At 42.2% G+C, this 17,814-nt stretch overlaps 1 protein-coding gene across 1 annotated transcript; it reads right to left on the reverse strand.

The window, feature by feature from the left end:
- Positions 1-584: 584 nt before the first annotated feature.
- On the reverse strand, positions 585-17,317 carry LOC115383490 (dopamine beta-hydroxylase-like). Its single transcript, XM_030085680.1, is given in 14 exon segments — positions 585-677; positions 2,751-2,910; positions 3,237-3,364; positions 3,544-3,603; positions 4,087-4,125; positions 5,741-5,884; positions 6,051-6,217; positions 7,899-8,001; positions 11,259-11,435; positions 11,731-11,988; positions 13,399-13,534; positions 16,937-16,976; positions 16,979-17,176; positions 17,212-17,317. Coding segments are annotated over 14 exon segments (1,809 nt in total).
- Between the last annotated feature and the right edge of the window lie 497 nt (positions 17,318-17,814).

Raw genomic sequence — 17,814 nt, forward strand, 5'->3', positions numbered from 1 at the left:
AAAAAAAAACAACAAAGGATGGCAGTATCACCCTCCAAAGTACTGTTTGGGGTTGATGGGGTCAATTTAAACACACATGTGCGAACATCTGCACAGACAATACACAGAATTACCTAAACAGAACAACTTAATCATCAGAAATAACACAGCTCATTGATCGTAGTTTTGAGTTAGAGATAACACTATTTTCTAAATTTAGAAACCGTTGTTGATGAAAGTTGATTATCAGATGCTTTGATCCTTTCAATGCAACTCTGAATTGATATTGTAGAACTGAACACAAGCATGTACGGAGTACAAGAACAGCGTCAAAAATACTCAAGTACAAATATCTAAAAACTCTTCTGAAGTACAGTTGCTGCTGATTGCCACCTCTGCATAATGCTAGAATTTAACCAGTTAAACACAGAAACAAAAGGTTTGGTTGGATCATAACTATCACCCATTAGATCTCAGTAAAGTTAGAAATACAGCACAGACAGCGGTTTGTTTAAGTATATCATCACATCGAATAGAGAACACCACCGAGTTTGAAATAAATGGTTAAAAATCCTCACTGGGGCTCCGACTCGGGGTGGAGGAGATCAGCTGGTGGGAGTTGTGCCTCCCTCGCAGGGGTAGCGAGGTTTTTCCAGGACAGAGGTGACCGCCGGGAGAGGCTGCTTGTCCCACTCGCCCTGTGGAAACAGATAAATTACACTCCTCACATCTGGAGCGTCATGTGGCCCAAAACTCCTCAAAATGACCATCTGCCTTCAGCCACTGGCTTTTACTGAAGCACTGGCAACGATTGTCGCTGCGCAGTGTGTCGCTCCTAAATGGAACGCTCAACTGCTTTTCTTTGTGTGTGTTTCGGACTGCGGGGTACGGCTTTCGAGAGTGGAGAAAGGTTTGTGCTCGGTGGTGGTTAGTCTAGTTTCCTTGTCTGAGACTCAAAAATAAGGAAACCAGCAAGCAGCACCGTGTGAGCCGAGCACAAGCTGATGCACCTCATTTCCCTGCAAGTTGAGGAATGCCTATTGTGCTGAAACTGTTGACACAAGTTTACGCTGTTTGCACCACGATGCACTGAGAAACGTCTTACTCGTGTGTGTAGAGTTGAGAGTTGTGGCCTGCTGTGAGGCTCTCAGCTGTTTACTCAGGCTCCCAGTCACTTTGTTCAGCCGCACATGTTCGCCTCATGTTGAATCCCATCATTTTGCTTCATAAAACTCAGATTTATTGCACAAGCTTCTGCCAGCAATTGCTGCATTGCTCATCATCCCCCTGCAATGTGCCAAACAGCATCCACTGCTTTTTATACAGAGTGCTGGCAGCTCAAAGGAAAAAAAAAAAAAACTGCGAGGAGATAAACATCAGTGCTGAATGAGGGGAAGGTTTTTTTTTTTTTTTTTGGTTTTTGGCTCATCGTGTTTCCCCAGAAAAATAATATTGAAAATATTATGGCTTTCCTTAATGCGATCATTAGTGGAATCCACATCGTTTTATTAATAAATGATGAGCTACTGTGGTTGATTTTAACATCCATAAAAGCACATTGTTGAATGACCGGTTAGTCGGTCACTTAGACGCACAAAGAGAAAATGTGCAAAATGCTTTCTGGAAGGACGCCGAACCCAGACTCAGACTGGAATCTTCTCACAGTGAGGTAAAAGTGCAAACCTCTGCACAGCTGTGCAGCCCAGAAATCAAAATGGATGGTAGAATCCTCTCCTCATAGTTACACAAAGTAAGTGAGCAAGTGAGAACATTCAGGTATTTTCATAAACATAATTAGAAGATGAAAACTTGAGACTAGAAAAAGATAAAATGCTTGTTTTTCAAAGGAGATGCAACCTTCTTACATTTAATCACGGACTGTGCTTTGCTACACTTGTAGTACTTGTAGTTATCAAAAGAATTTCCGTTTGATACATTTTTCATCCCACCTGACAAAAACCTACAGTGACTTTATAGTCTACTTTTTTTATTTGGCAGCTTCTGTTTTCAAATTCAGAAATGATACAATGTTAATATCAGGCTTAAAAAATACAAAATCTGTTTTCATTTGATACTTTGATCACATAACCACATTTTGCTGTTCATACTAAGACCGGGGTTGTGTTGTATGCAGGACTTCCGAATGTAATTGATTACAGCTGCATTACTGGATGCAAATTTATTCCAACATCCACAAAACATGCATCCAATTTAACTGCAGGTTGGAATATGTGGCGCACCCTGCCCTTGCACATGAGATGGGCTCCAGCACCTCGTGACCCTGAACTGGACGAAACGCGTGTGGATCATGGATGAATGGATGAAAAGTAAGTGAATATTTATTGCAGTGCTGGGTGCTTATTATCCAGCACTCTCCATAGCTGCGCTCATTATGCATTCACTAAAACACTGAACTCTGTTTTATGTTTCTGAATTTGATTTGCACTTGCACACAGCTGACGCTGTGCACCAGCGAAAGTCGTATTTTCTGAGAGAAAAGCTTGATCAAGGCCTCTGTGCAGTTTGTAATTGATTTATTCACTCTGATCCAAACATGACGTGTCTGTGTTTATATTGCAAGTTAACAAGCTGTCTGTTCAGCCGGTCTGACTCGCTGGTCCGACTCATGTCTCCCTTTGAACGGGTTTAATTGGTGGCTTGGTCGACTACTGTATATATAGGTATGTGTGTGTGTGTGTGTGTGTGTGTGTGTGTGTGTGTGTGTGTGTGTGTGTGTGTGTGTGTGTGTGTGTGAGACTACAGCAACTTACAGGAAAGAGACGTGCAGTCGACTGATTGCAGTGCATTGAGATGGGAGCCGTGTTATAAAGGGAGTCCAGCACCTCTCCGGTGAATGGATCCCACTGTAGCTGAGAGTATTGCTCTGTCACGTCAACCTCGCCACACACACACTGGTCATTTCCATGAAACCTGGAGGAAGGAGGGAGGAGGAGGAAGAGGAGGAGGAGGAGGAGGAGATTGGAAAAAAAAAAAAAGTCTGTTAGAACAGAGTTTCACTTTGAAACGACGAGGCTCTTCAAGCTTAAACAAAAGCAATCACCACTGAGGTCCCAGAGGGGCTGAAGGACAGAGTGAGGAGGAGGAGGAGGAGGAGGAGGAGGAGGAGGAGGAGAGATGCTGAAAACTGCTTAGTCACACGTGAGATGGAGAAGCAGATGCTAAATGGGGAAGAGGGCGAAGGAGGAGAGGAGCGAGGTAATGACTTGTGGGGGAGAGAAGGCTCGTGCATGCTTCACCTGTTAATGAAGTTAAAGTACTTCTGCAGATATCCAGGATCAACGTGGCTCTTGCACAGCTCCAGCTGAGTACGGGGGTAATAGTGAATGTAGTTAACACACATTTCCTCCATGATGCCAAAGCCTCCCTGAGGTAGAAGACCAACGAGCAGAGATGAGAGAGAATTTTAAAAATGTAATACGAAAATCAATTGCAGATATCAAAGGACGAAAGAAGTGTGGTGAGCTTGAAGGATTAAGATTAAAGTTTCATTCAAGGTTATTGAGAGGCGATCAAAGTGAAGTTTGATGACAGTAATCTGCTCACCACTGTAGGCTTGCTCCTATCTTCTGTGTTAAAAGTACACTTTGTTATCAGGACGTCACCCTGCAGGATTGAGAAGAAAAAAAACCCAAAACAAAACGCCAGCAGTCCACCATTTAGCAAAGAGCACGGACAATAAGGTTACTGAAAGAGAAATAATTACGTAAGAGAGCCAGTGGCCAGTTTGCTGCTAACAAGAACGTTGCTTTGTGGAGCTCAGCTGCTGTTGTCGGGCCTGTCCCCCAGGAATTTTCTATCACAGCAGCACTGATTTTTGCAGCCTGTCCCTATTTCCCCTTTGTTTAAACACCCAACGCTGCGGTGAAGCATGCCGATTCAATACTTTAACTGCAGAGAGAAGACGTGAAAATGCATCTGGGGCACCACCATTCAGACGTAGCCTTCTCAGCTGAGCTTGCAGAATCGTAAACCTCATTCTCATTTCTCGTCTGACTGTTGCAATCATCACAGTGGAGATCTAAAGCAAATTGCAGACCTTGCTTTTGGTATTACATGTTGCAGCCAATGCCATCATTTTGTACTTACAGGTAGAACATTCACCATTTTCCTCAAGACTCGGATTGTCTGTTAAAAAAAGAAGATAAACACAGCACATTAAAGTAAATATAAGTGATGCAGGAGGCATGTATATATGAGGTATTTATGTTCTTGTTTCACAAGAAAATACATGTTGAGATGAAAAAGTTAGTAATTCAGTTATTTGAACTGAAGAGTTTTTTCTTTGAGGTTTTCATAAAAGAATGTCCTGTTCCGTTTCACAATGTCATTCTCTATTATCTGGATTTGTGCAGTAATTGGATACACACAGTGCATTTATTTCAAGTGCACCAAGATAACGGCGGTTGCTTTTTATTCTTTTACCTCTGAGTTTTTATATTCACTGCCTTTGTGCATCAAAGGGTCCATTAGGTTTGTGTTTTTGATAAAGACTTCATAGACCTAATGAGTCTGCAGGGTTTGAAAGCAACACAACTCAGGTACACTCAGATTAGCCCGCATATAAACAGCAGCTGGAGATTTTATCAGACAGTCAGCAGATGTCCTGCTCCCCGTGTGTGTGTGTGTGTGTGTGTGTGTGTGTGTGTGTCAGACCGCTTGCCTCAGGTTATTGAGCATAAATTAGGCACAACAGATGTCGACTGCTGTCTCTCAACAACGTTAATGCTGTAGTTTGTCAGTTTCGATGTCGAGCTGACAGTCAATACGTTTTTGAGTGTGTGGCGCTCTGTGAGGCTCGGAGACTTCTGTGTTCTGTGTGTTTGATGAGCTCAAAATTCGTGGAACAACTCAGGACCGTGCATCATAAAAGACCTTGAAAGTTCTGGAGAGCGCCTGACTCCTTTGTTACCAAACTCACCGTCTGTGTTGTGTTGCCACCTGGTAATTCACAGTGATGTGCATGTGAGCCAATCCATTTATAAAATCTTGCGAGGAACAATTATTTCACCCTAACAAACACTGTTCTCTGTTCTCTAAAATAATGCACCTAGAACTCCTGTTGATTTAGACCCGGTTGTGTTTAATGTCTCAAAGCTGTGTTAAAGAAAGGGTGACGCTAATCATGTGAAAATAAGCTTCTTTCAGAGATGTATAAGCTCCCGGGAAGTAAGAGCAATATTAGTATGCACACATTTTTTTTAATGCTATTTCTTGAGATTTAGAAACCCCGTGAGAACATCGTGCAAGAAACAATAAATTTGCACTAAAACACACTTTCTGCATCTCAGACTTCCACTGTTGTCTTAAAACTAAACAAAGAATATTCCAGTTTGATTCCTATTAAAACTACCTTCAGTGTGTCAACTGTGAAGATCACACTAACCCTGCAGTTTTCTTCTCTATAGAAATGATAGATTCCTTATTCTATACACTTTAAGGAACTGAACTGTGATACCGCTGGCTTTCTGCCCACCTTATGCTTTTACCGTTGAACACACGACATAATCCCAGCTTTCTTTGTGTTTCTAGGTGTCACAAGATTAAAGACCGCCTCTCATGAGACAAAATTTAAAGACAGCGAGTGTAAACACTTAGAGTTTCACAGATATATAAAGGATCTTAGTCCCAGAAGGAACCGGCTCAAGCAGAAATGAGGTAAAACTCACTTTTAGGCAGTCTAATTTAAGATGCATCTTATAAAGTGGAGTTCCTCAGAGTATAAGCTGAGCCTCTCTCTCACCTGATAATGTGTGCTGAAGTGCTGGTCTTCCTGTACCACCTCCACCTCCCTGTCTGACCGCACCAAAACTGTCCTCACCCCGCGGCCAGCCAGGTGGGTGTGCAGCTGGGACGCAAATATATAGATTCCTCCTGGAGGCAGAGCCTGGATACACAAATAGTCAGACAGAGAAACAAACCTTCAGGTCAGGCTCCAACTAAGAGGTCTACAGGGACAGAGGCATGTCAGCTGGAATATTGACCTTGTGTTATTAACATTTCAACCATAAATAGTGCAGTCAATATGTTTTTTTTTCTCTCTCTCCACATACAGTCTGGGTACACTTGGCTGTGCAGTATCCACTCAGGTAGAAGGTCTGTTGCTTGGGTGGAATAGCCATTATAGGAGTATAAACAAGGCCCAGCTCCATGATCCCGGCGTCGTATCGCCTCAGACTGGGCGTGTAGTGCAGTCGTATCCCAGATGAGTCGCGCCGGCCTGTGTGAAAAATACTGAATCATTGATGTATTGAGCATTCGGTAGGTTTACTACTCACTGTGCAATAGCCAAATTCACTGAGCACTCTGCCACACTATGAAATATAGATAAATGAAGGAATTATTCATTTATTATATGTATTACTTGTCACCTAGAGCAAGCAGGGGGAATGATGGGAAAAATATAGGTGTGAGGTTTATAACAGCACTGGATATTTTTTTTTTTTTCACAGGTTTGATGAACGTGTAATCCGTCCATCTGGTCGGCGCACATGGCAATGCATTCCCAATCTTTCGTAGTATAGAAACGATAACAGTGAACAACAATAATAAGAAATGGTATTACTGGTGAAAAAACAGTGCTATTACACTCAAGATGCTCAGCGGTGATCGCTCATGGCTGCTTTCCTCCGGGGACTTTTGATGTTTGATTCAACCCACAGTGGTGCCCTAGCGGCAGAGGGATTCAAGCCAGCGAATTTCCAGTTGCATAACTGTTGAGGTTTTTTTTTCAAATGCATTGGCCTTCCTTTGTTCTTTCTAAAATTTCTCAGAGTGGTGCCAGTCACTGGACTGGAGGAAGGCACAAGAGGGCACTAGCAGGCTGAGCATGGTCGGTGTGTCACCTGGTGTGCAGGTGGAGCCTCACTGGGAGGATCAGTGTGCAGGTGTGGCACGCTGCTGGCGAGAGGAGCTGCCAAACTGTTTGCCTCGGCGCATGGACGCCTGCGAAGACGCCCTGCTGCATCTGGATGTTTTATGGATGAAGCTGGTAAGGCCTGAGATATTTATTGTGACTTTATTTAATTTATAAGCTCAGGGTTTGGTTTGACCGCCATGTAGTGAACTTTCTGCACAGAATAGTTGGAATTCTTGCAATTAACCATGAACCCTAAGATTGACTTCCATGCTAAAGGCCACATTGTAGCAAATTATAGAGTAATACAAATAAAATAAGAGGCCAGTGTGGCCAAAAGGACATCATCAGGGTGCAGCTTGCCTGTGGAGATGGGGTGGGATCTAACCCTGCCCCTTCCAGTTGTCATATCCCCTCTTCTGCTGAATTATTTTCATCAAGGCGAAGGGGGATGTGTAGAATCTCTCTCCCTCTCTCAGTGATTAAAGCCGCTTCTCCAGCAGACCAGAAAAAAGCACATTAAATAAATGTATTCTTCAATCCAAGTGTAAGGCAGTGCTGCCAATTCTCAGGCCAAAGAAAAGTGGAAGTCACGCAAATAACCGGACCTGGTGTCTCAAGAAGCAAAACATTTTGGTTTATATTAAACTTCACATTTCGACCTCTATCATAACTTTTCACTTCACTCAATTTTTAGGTCTCTGAATGGTTAGTTTTCTGACAGAAGGCAACAAGAGTACATGAAACTACTTGGAGGCCAAATCAACATCTTAAAAAAGAGATCAAAATGGAGACAAGCTGTAACTGAGACGTGTGTGTATTGTAAGGTCAGATCAGGAGAAGGAAGGCGAAGCATGTACTGACTTGTAAAAGCGAGATCAAAAGTTGGAACTGTATCATTTTAAATGAATCGCTCAGTTTAAGATAAGCCCGGGGCTCCGAGGGGGAGAGATATGGAGAACCACGCTGCTCGTGTGTGCGTAAGAAAGCGAAAGAGACAGAGACAGAGTGTCTGGGTAAACGTCGGGCTCAAGCCTGAATGTACCAGATATAAGGAGAGGGTTATGGTAATGCACTTCCAGGCGAAGAAACCTTGAAGAACCGGGTCCTCCCATGGCCAGGCCAGCGTCGGGAGGATAGTAAAAAGCCTGCAAACACCAGCATGCATGGATTATTTCTTCTCACACATATCAGAAATGGTAGCAACAGTTCAGCGAAGGAAACATCTACATGTAAATGAAACAGTTGAAGTGGGTTTTTACAGTGTTGGATCACCCGTACCTAATATATTCCTAGAGGAAGTCAGGAAAAAGAATATTTTGTAAATAACTAATACTTTCACCCTTTCAAAACGTGTTAACTTTCGTTGTTGTTATTCTTGCTTTTTAGTGCTTTTAAGACAATTTCGAATTTAATTCCTGTTTTATTGGGAAGTGCTTTTATTCATGTCTTATGGCCTTTAATTGAAGAATAACGGGGAAACAGGTAAAATTAATTAGCAACACTCCGATAAGGCACAAGACATGCTGCAAGTTCAAATCAGTTTATAGTTTGTTTTATGGCCAATTTAATTTTATATGCTCTTTTAGGGTCTTGTTCTCTTTTAGCTTTAGCCAGTTTAAGGCTGTTGACGTTCCCAGATATTACTGTGAGCTACTGAAGGTGTATATTGAGGAGTTATATACGGTGCTTTTGTGTTTTGCAGCCGGCTCTGACTTTGCTTTTGGGATTGTCAACAAATCCTAAAACAGTTAAAGTGTCAGACCATCCTTCAACGGGATTGTTACACATTAGCTTTCCTGTCAAAAGAAATGATTAAAGAAATGCATGTCTTTTTGCCATTTTTGGACACTTGACAGCTGTTTGATTTCATTGGATGATTTTATAGGATGTCTTCAAATTTCAGTCCAGCGTCATAAACTGCCTCACAAATCACAACTGCAAAGATTCACATTCAGACCTCCAGTCAAATCAGAGCCACCACTTAACTTCTTATGAATGTTTTCTCGCTGTGGGAGGAGCAGCAGGGAAAAACCCCAACATGCACAGCGGGAAAATATGATCGCCGCACAATAAAACCCACTAAGTCTGGACTCAAATCAAGGATGTTCTTGCTGTTAGGCAAAAGTCTACCCATCATCCTCTTGGAAAAGTCTCATTTCTAAGGAGTCATTTACACACATCAAGCTTATCCCACTTACTGCCTACATTTGAAAGATTATGATTTCTCCTGAAGATAAACAGACGCTCCCAAATATGTGAAGCAGTGAATCTGAAATTCATAGCTGCGACAAATTGATTATTTTGCAGAAAACTGAGCATCAGCTCACAGATTGCATCAGCAGTTCCTTTTTAGAGCCTTCAAAATGTGTCTGAGGTCTCATGTGGCTCCATGAGTTGGCTCACAACCACATATTGATTATTTCTACACAGACAAAGGTTGTACTCTCACATGGATGTTTCCCCTGAGAAGATGAGAACAGTCTTGCTTTTTTGTAGCCCAAAAGAAAAATATCTTTGACTCATTGCAGTGCAAGATGCATGATCGCCAAACCTGCAGGCACTATTACCCAGGATTTTTTTTTTTTTTTTTTAATTTAATCTGAATTTATTGTCACTACCTTTCCTTATTCTCAAGAGAACCTCATCTAAAAGCACGCCTGTTGATACATGGTTTTTCAATGAAAGAAATACTTGTTTTATCTGTTCTTATTTTCATGTCGCAACAGTAAAATCCCCAGACACACCAAAGGACACACACACACACACACACACACACACCCTCATTTCCCAGCGCTGTCCTCTCTTCGCATCCTGACAGTGTCATGCATTATCCTTTCACTCCTCTCCCAACTTCCTTCACTCTGCTCGCCTCGTGTTTTTTTTTTTTTTTTTTTTTTTGCGCGTCCACGTTTCTCTTCAAACGTGGTGCCGAAGAGAAAGAAACAACACTATTAAGAGGTGATGAAAGAGGCCTGAATATTTCCCACCTAATCTTGTCTTCACAGCTCGCAGCTCACAGAAGGCATCCTGCTTGTTTTTGTTAGGCTGGCAGATAATCCAATCGGAGAGGGGCCAGGCTGGCTGTGATACAGTGGGGAGTAGTGCAGAGAAATATGGTGACAGCCGCACCGTTCCCTGTCCTTTTTGCTTTATGTGGCTAGCAGGCTGCCGGCTTACTCGCACGCTCTCCGCCGGCTGGTTGGTGGCTGTTGTTCCTCGGCGTGGCGCGGCATTTGTCTCACAAATGACTGACAACAGTGGGTAGACTTGTTTAATAAAAGGAAGCAGGGACATTTTCAGGCACATGCTTTTGCACTGAGTGACTGCAGCGATGGTTCCTCGGAAGCAGCAGGAGGTAAAGCTGGAATACCAGCAAACTCAAAGCAGATCCAAAGGAATCGAACAGGCAGCTAATATATATGTGTATCCATATTTAGAGCAAATATTTGAATTAGAGCATTGAATCTGATACTTTTATTGGGATTTTACAGTGTTAGAGCCAAAGTGTTAAAACATACTCAACATTTTCTTTTCTGCCAAAAAGAAATGTTTCCAAAAAAGATATCAATCTTGCCTTTCTGGACACTTTGCAGACTTTTGTAAACCCTCAGTGTGATGTAAATTTCTTTAACTTCAAATTGAGCCTGGCTTCAGCTTGAGTGCTGCTATATTTTGAATCTGCAGTTTCAAATATTTTTGTTTAATTAACCTCAAATAATTAACAGAAGGAATCAGTGGTCATGTAACTATTGCAAGAAGCGATTAGTGTCATGTTTGTTGTTCATAGCTGAGGTTTTCCATCTGCCGACTACTCCTCTGGCCCCTGATGACTGGAAGAACTCTTGTTCTAACATGACAGAATCTGTTGTAAAAAAGCTAATATTTGCTTCCCACCAGCTGTAAAGTTGAATGCAGTGATCACTTGTGAAGTGTAATTTCCTCAAGTTGTAAAACACCAAAGATTTGTTTATTTTGTTAAAGAACATGAAGGTCCTTCATGGTAGCTAATAATAATATGGAAATGTGGTTTTCATTTGTGTATTTGTGCTTCCAGGATGGCAAGTTAATGTGTTTTAGAGTGCTTCCCACATGCAGACTGTCTCCACACTCCTTATTAGACATGTGCTGTGTGTGGGATCATCTTTACTCTCTTTTATGTCTGCAGTTTCAGGCATGTGCATTCCTCACGTGGGAGTTTTTGTTTACTTCTCGTAATAGTCACAATAACTGGCCCAAAGTCAGTCTCTGTGCTCAATCTTTCGTGCATTTCAGAACTCGAGCCATTCCGGATGAGAGTTTTCTGCAGAGTTGAGAGGTAGGTCAGGGACCTAAATATTCAGAAAACTTCGCGCTATGTCAGAATAATTGTCAGAAGTGACGGCGTGTGTGTTTCTCATTATACCTCGGCTCCCATCGCCCAAGCGGCGAGCACGTGGCGGCAGTAGTTGAGCTTGCCCGGCTTCATCTTGTCTTCACAGGAGCCGCTGTACTGGGGGACGTCGCGAATATCCGGGGCGCATTCGAAAACCTCGATGTGATGCACGATGGCCTCGTTACCTGGCGTTATCACTGACTCATACTGACACAGGCAGAGAGGGGAAGAGCACAGGAGATGTTTTATCCGTCACTATTTATGTTAGGCAGCCCTGCCACCTGAGGCATGCGTGTCAAAGAAAAAAATGTCCTGCTGTTGACACTTGTGATGTGTTTCTTCAGTGTAGCCATGACTAAGCGAGCTGATGCTTTGTTTGGCCCTAGCTGGTAAATAAAGAGCAATAAATGCTCTCCGTGCACAGTCTCCATCTGAAACCACCCACTCTGTTATGTGTAAATAGACCCTATAAAAGCATTTTGCTTTAAAGAGGCTTTCATACCATAACAATGTGGTTCTTGGGCATGTTTTCAGGCAGCTTGTGGATGAAGCACCAGTAGGTGGTTTCCTGGTTTGGTATAACGACATTTGGTGAGACGACGTCTAGCGTCTGCACATCTGGAGGCAGAGAAGGCGATGGCGTGTCGGGACGCAGCATCAGAACTCGCTGTACTCCTGTGTGGATCTTGGACAGGTTGAGCTGCTCCAGTGAGGCCAGCGGTTGGTTCAGGAACCCGTAGATGATGTGGATGGTTCCTTCCTAAATCACACACAAATCAAAAAAAAAAAAAAAAAAAGGTGTTTGTTACCCCTCCTCTGCAGCCCTGATTTATCCCATTCTTCCCACTTTCGTCCTTACCCACGCGTTTTCATCCATTCATGCACATCTTGCCATCGATTCATCTCTTTTCCACATTTACACTCCCCTTACTTCATTCATTATTCTCCATCCTGCATCACTACCAAACCAGAGCCTCATTCATCTTTTCATCGCCTTCCTTTCTTTGCGATTCAAACCCATCCCATCGTTCTGTCACTAATCCATTCCTCCACCACATCCGTTGCCAACCCCTGTGTTTTTTTGATCTTTGCATTGAATCTTTCCTGACTTCTCGCCTCTTCTTTTAGGCACCATCTGCAGGCTCCATTGCTGGTTTGATGAATGACCTGCTGAACTCCCACAATGAGAGTCTCTCTGCACAGACAGCCAGTAAGTCGCCAGAAGACTCTCTCACAATCATCTTCATCCAGTAATCTTCTCATTACACTCTTAAGCTCACTTGGTTGAGGTCGAGTTGTTTCTCCCGAGAAGCTATTTGGCTGAAATGCCTTAAAAATCAAATAGAAAGATAACTTTTTATTATGTTGCCATAGTGATGAGTGTTGGTTTTGTGCCTGCAACTTAGAAACCTAATGCAGCACCATGGAAACCATAATCATAGCAATAAGTGCTTCAGAGGGAGCAGCGCTGATCATTCCAACTTTCAGAGCACTTTGTTTGCCCATGAAACCTTGAGGTGTCTTTAATAAGCTGCCGCGCTGCTTTTTATAAGAGGAAAAAGACAGAATGCGCCCCCGAATCCCACACAGACATGGTCACTCCTCCCCTCACAAACTCCTTCTTCCTGCCGTCCACTCGCGTTATGATCGCCACCTGCTACCCGTCAATCCCGGCCAGTTATGGACTGACAGACATTATTCTGACTTCAGGCCACACTGTGACATGAAGGGCAGCACGTTTTGATTCCACACAAGCTGTAAAGGTCAAGTGGAGACACCGAGGGGTCGTCTGTCCAACGCTGGTGCAGCCGTGTTTGTACATGTTTTCCAAATAGTGAAACAGGACATCCTGCCTTCAGGACTTGAGCTAAAGAGACAGACTTTTGAGCTTTCGTTTACCTAGTTGAAATCGTAGTTTACACAGCAAATAAAGGTTTGAACTATCCTTTATTCCCTGATTATTTAGGAAGTGTTGTCAACATCTTGATCAGTTGGAAATGAAGCGAGAGCAAAACCTTTCGCCTCGAAAGGACCACTCGGTTCATGTCAAAGCATGTTCACTTCGAAGATAGAGCCAGCGGTGGAGAGCCTGAATGCTGGTATTACCAAGCTACGCAAAACAATTTTGTTCCATCTTCACACTCTGAGATGAGAAAAGGATTTTTCACACCTCGATCAGGTAGTCTCTGGGATCGCAGGTACTGAACGGTCTCTTGAACAGCAGGTGGAAGCCCCCGGCTTTCTGCTTGGCTTCAATCAGCTCGTAGTCCTGTTGGCTGTCCAGCGATACGTGGCCGTCACTGTCACTCAGGCATCCTGAGGGAGAAGGTACACCGTGAAAGCTTTTGAAACTTTTAATGACTGATTGTAAAAAAAAAAAAAAAAAAAGTAACATGGGTGGGAGAGCAAGGAGGAGAAATTATTTAAATAAATGTCAGATATATTTGATGTAAGGTATCTTAGGATTTATTATCGGTAATTCTCACCTACGTCTGTGAATAGATGGGAAAACAACACAGTTGGAAATAAGCAGCTGCAGTTTACGCTGTGAAACCTTCCCAACCCAATGTACAAGATATTCTTATGCTGCGCCAGAAGGCTTCGCCACTGCTCAGTCTTCTTTCATGTTTCTCACATTCATACCTGTCCAGAATAGCACCTAAGATCTCTCTTTATTTCTGTCTCTCTCTCTCTCTCTCTCTCTCTCTCTGTCCCTCTTATATAACTGTTCTGCAACTGTGAAGATATGGAAGGCAGCGATTCAAAAATAAATGAAAAAAGAAATGAGAACACAAAATATACAAAAAAGAAAAAAAAAAAAATCCAAAAGAATTGTGGGCGATATGTGTTATGTGAGTTACGAGTTACAGGCTGTGTTTGACCTTTACGGATCGACGACTGAACAGAAGCAGTCTGTGTTGCAGATGGCTGATATACAGAGCGGCGTCCCGTTTGTGGAAAAAAAAACTCTGCATCTTGACGTCTCTGAGTTAGTACAGCATGTGTTTCCAGGGCTCGCTGACGCTTCTTATCTGAACCAAAACAGAGATCCTACAGGGCCTGTTGGTCGGCGGATGATTGAATGAGGGATGGAAGGCCACATTCGTCCGAGTCAAAACAAGAGTTGCTGGTTCAAATACCCGGAGAATACACAAATGTGAGTTGCAGGTTATTGTTGAGAGCTGCAGTGCAACATTTCATTCTTCCAAACTACAGGAAGTGAAGCCAAAACATTATCACCAGTGAACAGTCAGCATAAACTAAAACGACTTATTAAATGGAAATCAGAGACATTTCCAAGCAGTTGTCAAAAAGAATTTATTTTCATTATGAAATCTTAAAAAAAAAGGGGGGGGGGGGGGCATTTGTCTTTCATGTATTTTGACAGTTATTCATTATTAAAACAAACATGTCATGATTCAAAAAACAGAACAAAGGAAATCTCAAACTTCAGGCATCACAAGTGTCACAAAAACAACTGTCCACTTCTTTGATTAATCCGTCTCATTAAAGTTTGACTGCGTGGAGAATAAAGAACTGTGGAGCAAAGATGGAAACTGCTTTTCATTGTTGGCTGGTAAGTTAGTTAAATTTACATGAGTACACTTAGAACCGTGAATTGTCATGGTTAAATGTTTGTAAGAATTCATCACAATAGAATTATATTTCATATTAATATTGAAAGCAGCTTCTTATCAATACAGTGACAGCTACAAAACAGTTTATGCTTAATCTGTGTAACGGCACATGATTAATAGGCAATGTACATCAAAAAAAGATGTCTTTTCAGTTAAATATCATTCGTTTGTGGTTCTGCTCCAATGTTTCATATTAAAATAAATCTCAAAGTTTCTCTGCAAATTAAAATCATGAACAAACACAAAATTTTGGTTTTAATAAATGAATAAATATTTTAAAAGATTCTTCAGTAATATTCCTGTTGATATTCTGCTCCTGAGCCAGCCTGTCACAGTTAAACACAGAGAAACTGTACACTCCCAAACCAGCAGCACTTCAGCCCTATTGTGTCAAACCTTTAATTTTTAATCAGTTTAGTTGTTTCAGATAAGTTATTGTTGATTTACTCTGATGCAGATTTGTGGTTGTATAAAGGAATGGACACATCACCACATTAATGCAGTGTATTGATGAAGATGATGATGAAGATGAGTGTACTAATGTTTGATGATTTGACCAGAGACAAAAAAATCTGTTAGAAGTCATTGTAGCTTGATTTGGTGATGTTGGGCTGTGAGTCTGCAGGATGATGGTTAAGTTGACTTTTACTCATTTTTCCACTTCTGTCTTTGCATTTATTGCAGTGTGTGGGTGTGACGTTGTGTGCAGTGTGTGTGTGGTGGTATAACTGTTGCGCAGCAGTGACCTTTGTGGTGATTTTCCCTGCTGATTGCAAAAATAATGAAAGTAGTTGAGAAATAGAGGTGGAAAGGAGTTTACAGTGAATATCTGACAAGAGTGACACGCTATTATGGTAAAGCACAGGATGCTGAGCATGGAGAGTTTCGTGGAAGAAGAAAAAAATATTGCTTCAAAAGTACACGGTTCAAGGAGCTGTGCCATAGGTAGTACAAATGTACTGGTAGTGTCATTGGGCAAGACATCGAAAAACCAAGGTTTTTTTCCCAGCACGCCATCGAACTGATGCGTGAATGGTGGATTACACAAATCATGTGAAATGCATGGAGAATCTGCGCAGTATGTGTATAACTAAAGCTTCCTTTATCTGTTTGTGAGTGACAGTAATTGCCTTTGTTCAAGGCGTATTGTATTTGTTCTTTTCATTTCCGAAGAGTGGTTATAAAAAGGTGCTGAGTGCACTGCCTGACTGTTCCCCAAGTTGAAAGTAGAAGCCAAGGAAAAAAGCAAGGAACTGACAAAATGTTTAATTCAGTTTGAATTTCTTACTTTTGAAGGTCCATCCATCCATCCATCCAATTGAAGGTTTTTGCAGTTGTTTATATAATAAATACCCCGGATGATCTTATCAAGACAGGAACCATTTTTTAAAATTCATTTTCTATTAAACAAGTTATTTCCAAAGTCAATCCTATAGTTTTTTTTTGTGTGTGTGTTACTGATGTTACACAAAGTAAATTCAAGAGCAATTTTTTAAAAAAGGCAATGAGTTTTCACTGCAGTCAGTTTTTATTACCCTCCCTGCTTTCCTCCCATGATTAATAATGCGTTCAACAGAAGCTCCCATAATGCTACAGATACGATAAGATATTCAATTAAAAAAGGGTAAGTTAAAAAGACTTCTTATATTTTAGAAGTAGTTATCAGCAAATTTAAAACAAAAATTCTCATTTTCAAAAGCCTTGTTTCAGGCAAAAAAAAAAAAAGAAAGAAAAAAAGCAGCAGTGTAAAATCTTAATAAGCACAAGGCTTCAACTTTGATATGCTAATGCCTGCTAATGATTCCCAGGGGAACCTCAGTTATTTGGTGCGGTTTGAGTGATTTCAATAGCAGAGGCTGATAATGATATCATGAGGTAAACCGTCCGCTGACTCCTGGAGCGAAAACACCAATCACACACTCCAAAGAGCTGAAAGAGGGAAATCCAGACCCTGTGTGTTTATGAATTGGCAAAAAAAAAAAAAAAGTAAGAAGTCCACCTTTGTGAGCTTTCTCTTTGTGTGAAATTTTACCTTTAATTCTAAAAGTTTAAACATTAAAGCAGACATACTTGCAGGTTTCTTACCCAAAGTAGCTGCTGTCTCCAGAGTCCACAGCACCACCAGGTCTGCGTTGGTCAGCTCTCCGCGGTCAGACATCCCCAGGACGACGCCGTGCCGGAGCTCTGCCCACGTCAGCTCCATGTAAACCTCCTGGTTGGCGTAGCTGATGTTCCAAGCCAACTGGAGCTCCCCGCGGGGGTCGAGGGGGACGCGGAAAGGCATGGGAGGTACGGAAGAGGGCTGGGAGGCTTCTGTTTGAGGCTGGACAGGTCGACCGGGTTGCCGGGCGCGTGGTACGAGGCCACCAGGATGACCATCAGAGCGGCCAGGGCGGTGAAATACATGACGGTGATGTCCTGCAGGCGAAGGTTCTTGTTAAAGATCCTCATAGCTGAAGGTGGTCACAGCCAGCTCCAGTACAGAGAGGGACAGATTCTCTCAGCAGAGCTTCACCTTCCTCCTTTCTTGTCTTCTTTAGTTCCTCCAGTCAGAGTTTTGTTTGTTGTTCTCTTCACAAAAACGCCGTTCAACTTTTGCTTCCGTGACTCTGTTTAAGCTGCAGTTCCTCTGTTTGTCTCCTTTACTTTCAGGCCACAGTAGACTCCTTTATAGAAACCAGGTGGAAATTCTTTATTCTTTCCTCGCATGTTCTTCCTTCTCTCAGGCTCTCATCTTTGCAGAAGTCTGACTTTCTTTTAAATCTCACCGATTTTCCAGTGGTTAAGTAATCTGTTGTGAAGCGCTGTGGGTATTGTCTCTTTCCTCTGGGATGCTGCTCTGTCTCCCTCTGTCTCATCCCCCTCTCTTCTTTTTAAGAGACTCCTCCCTTGTGAGTTGTCTGTTTTTATCCGGGCTAATGGTATACATTATTGCAGAAATTGGATTG

Source organism: Salarias fasciatus (assembly GCF_902148845.1).
Source record: "Salarias fasciatus chromosome 7 unlocalized genomic scaffold, fSalaFa1.1 super_scaffold_4, whole genome shotgun sequence".
NCBI classification, from domain to species: domain Eukaryota; kingdom Metazoa; phylum Chordata; class Actinopteri; order Blenniiformes; family Blenniidae; genus Salarias; species Salarias fasciatus.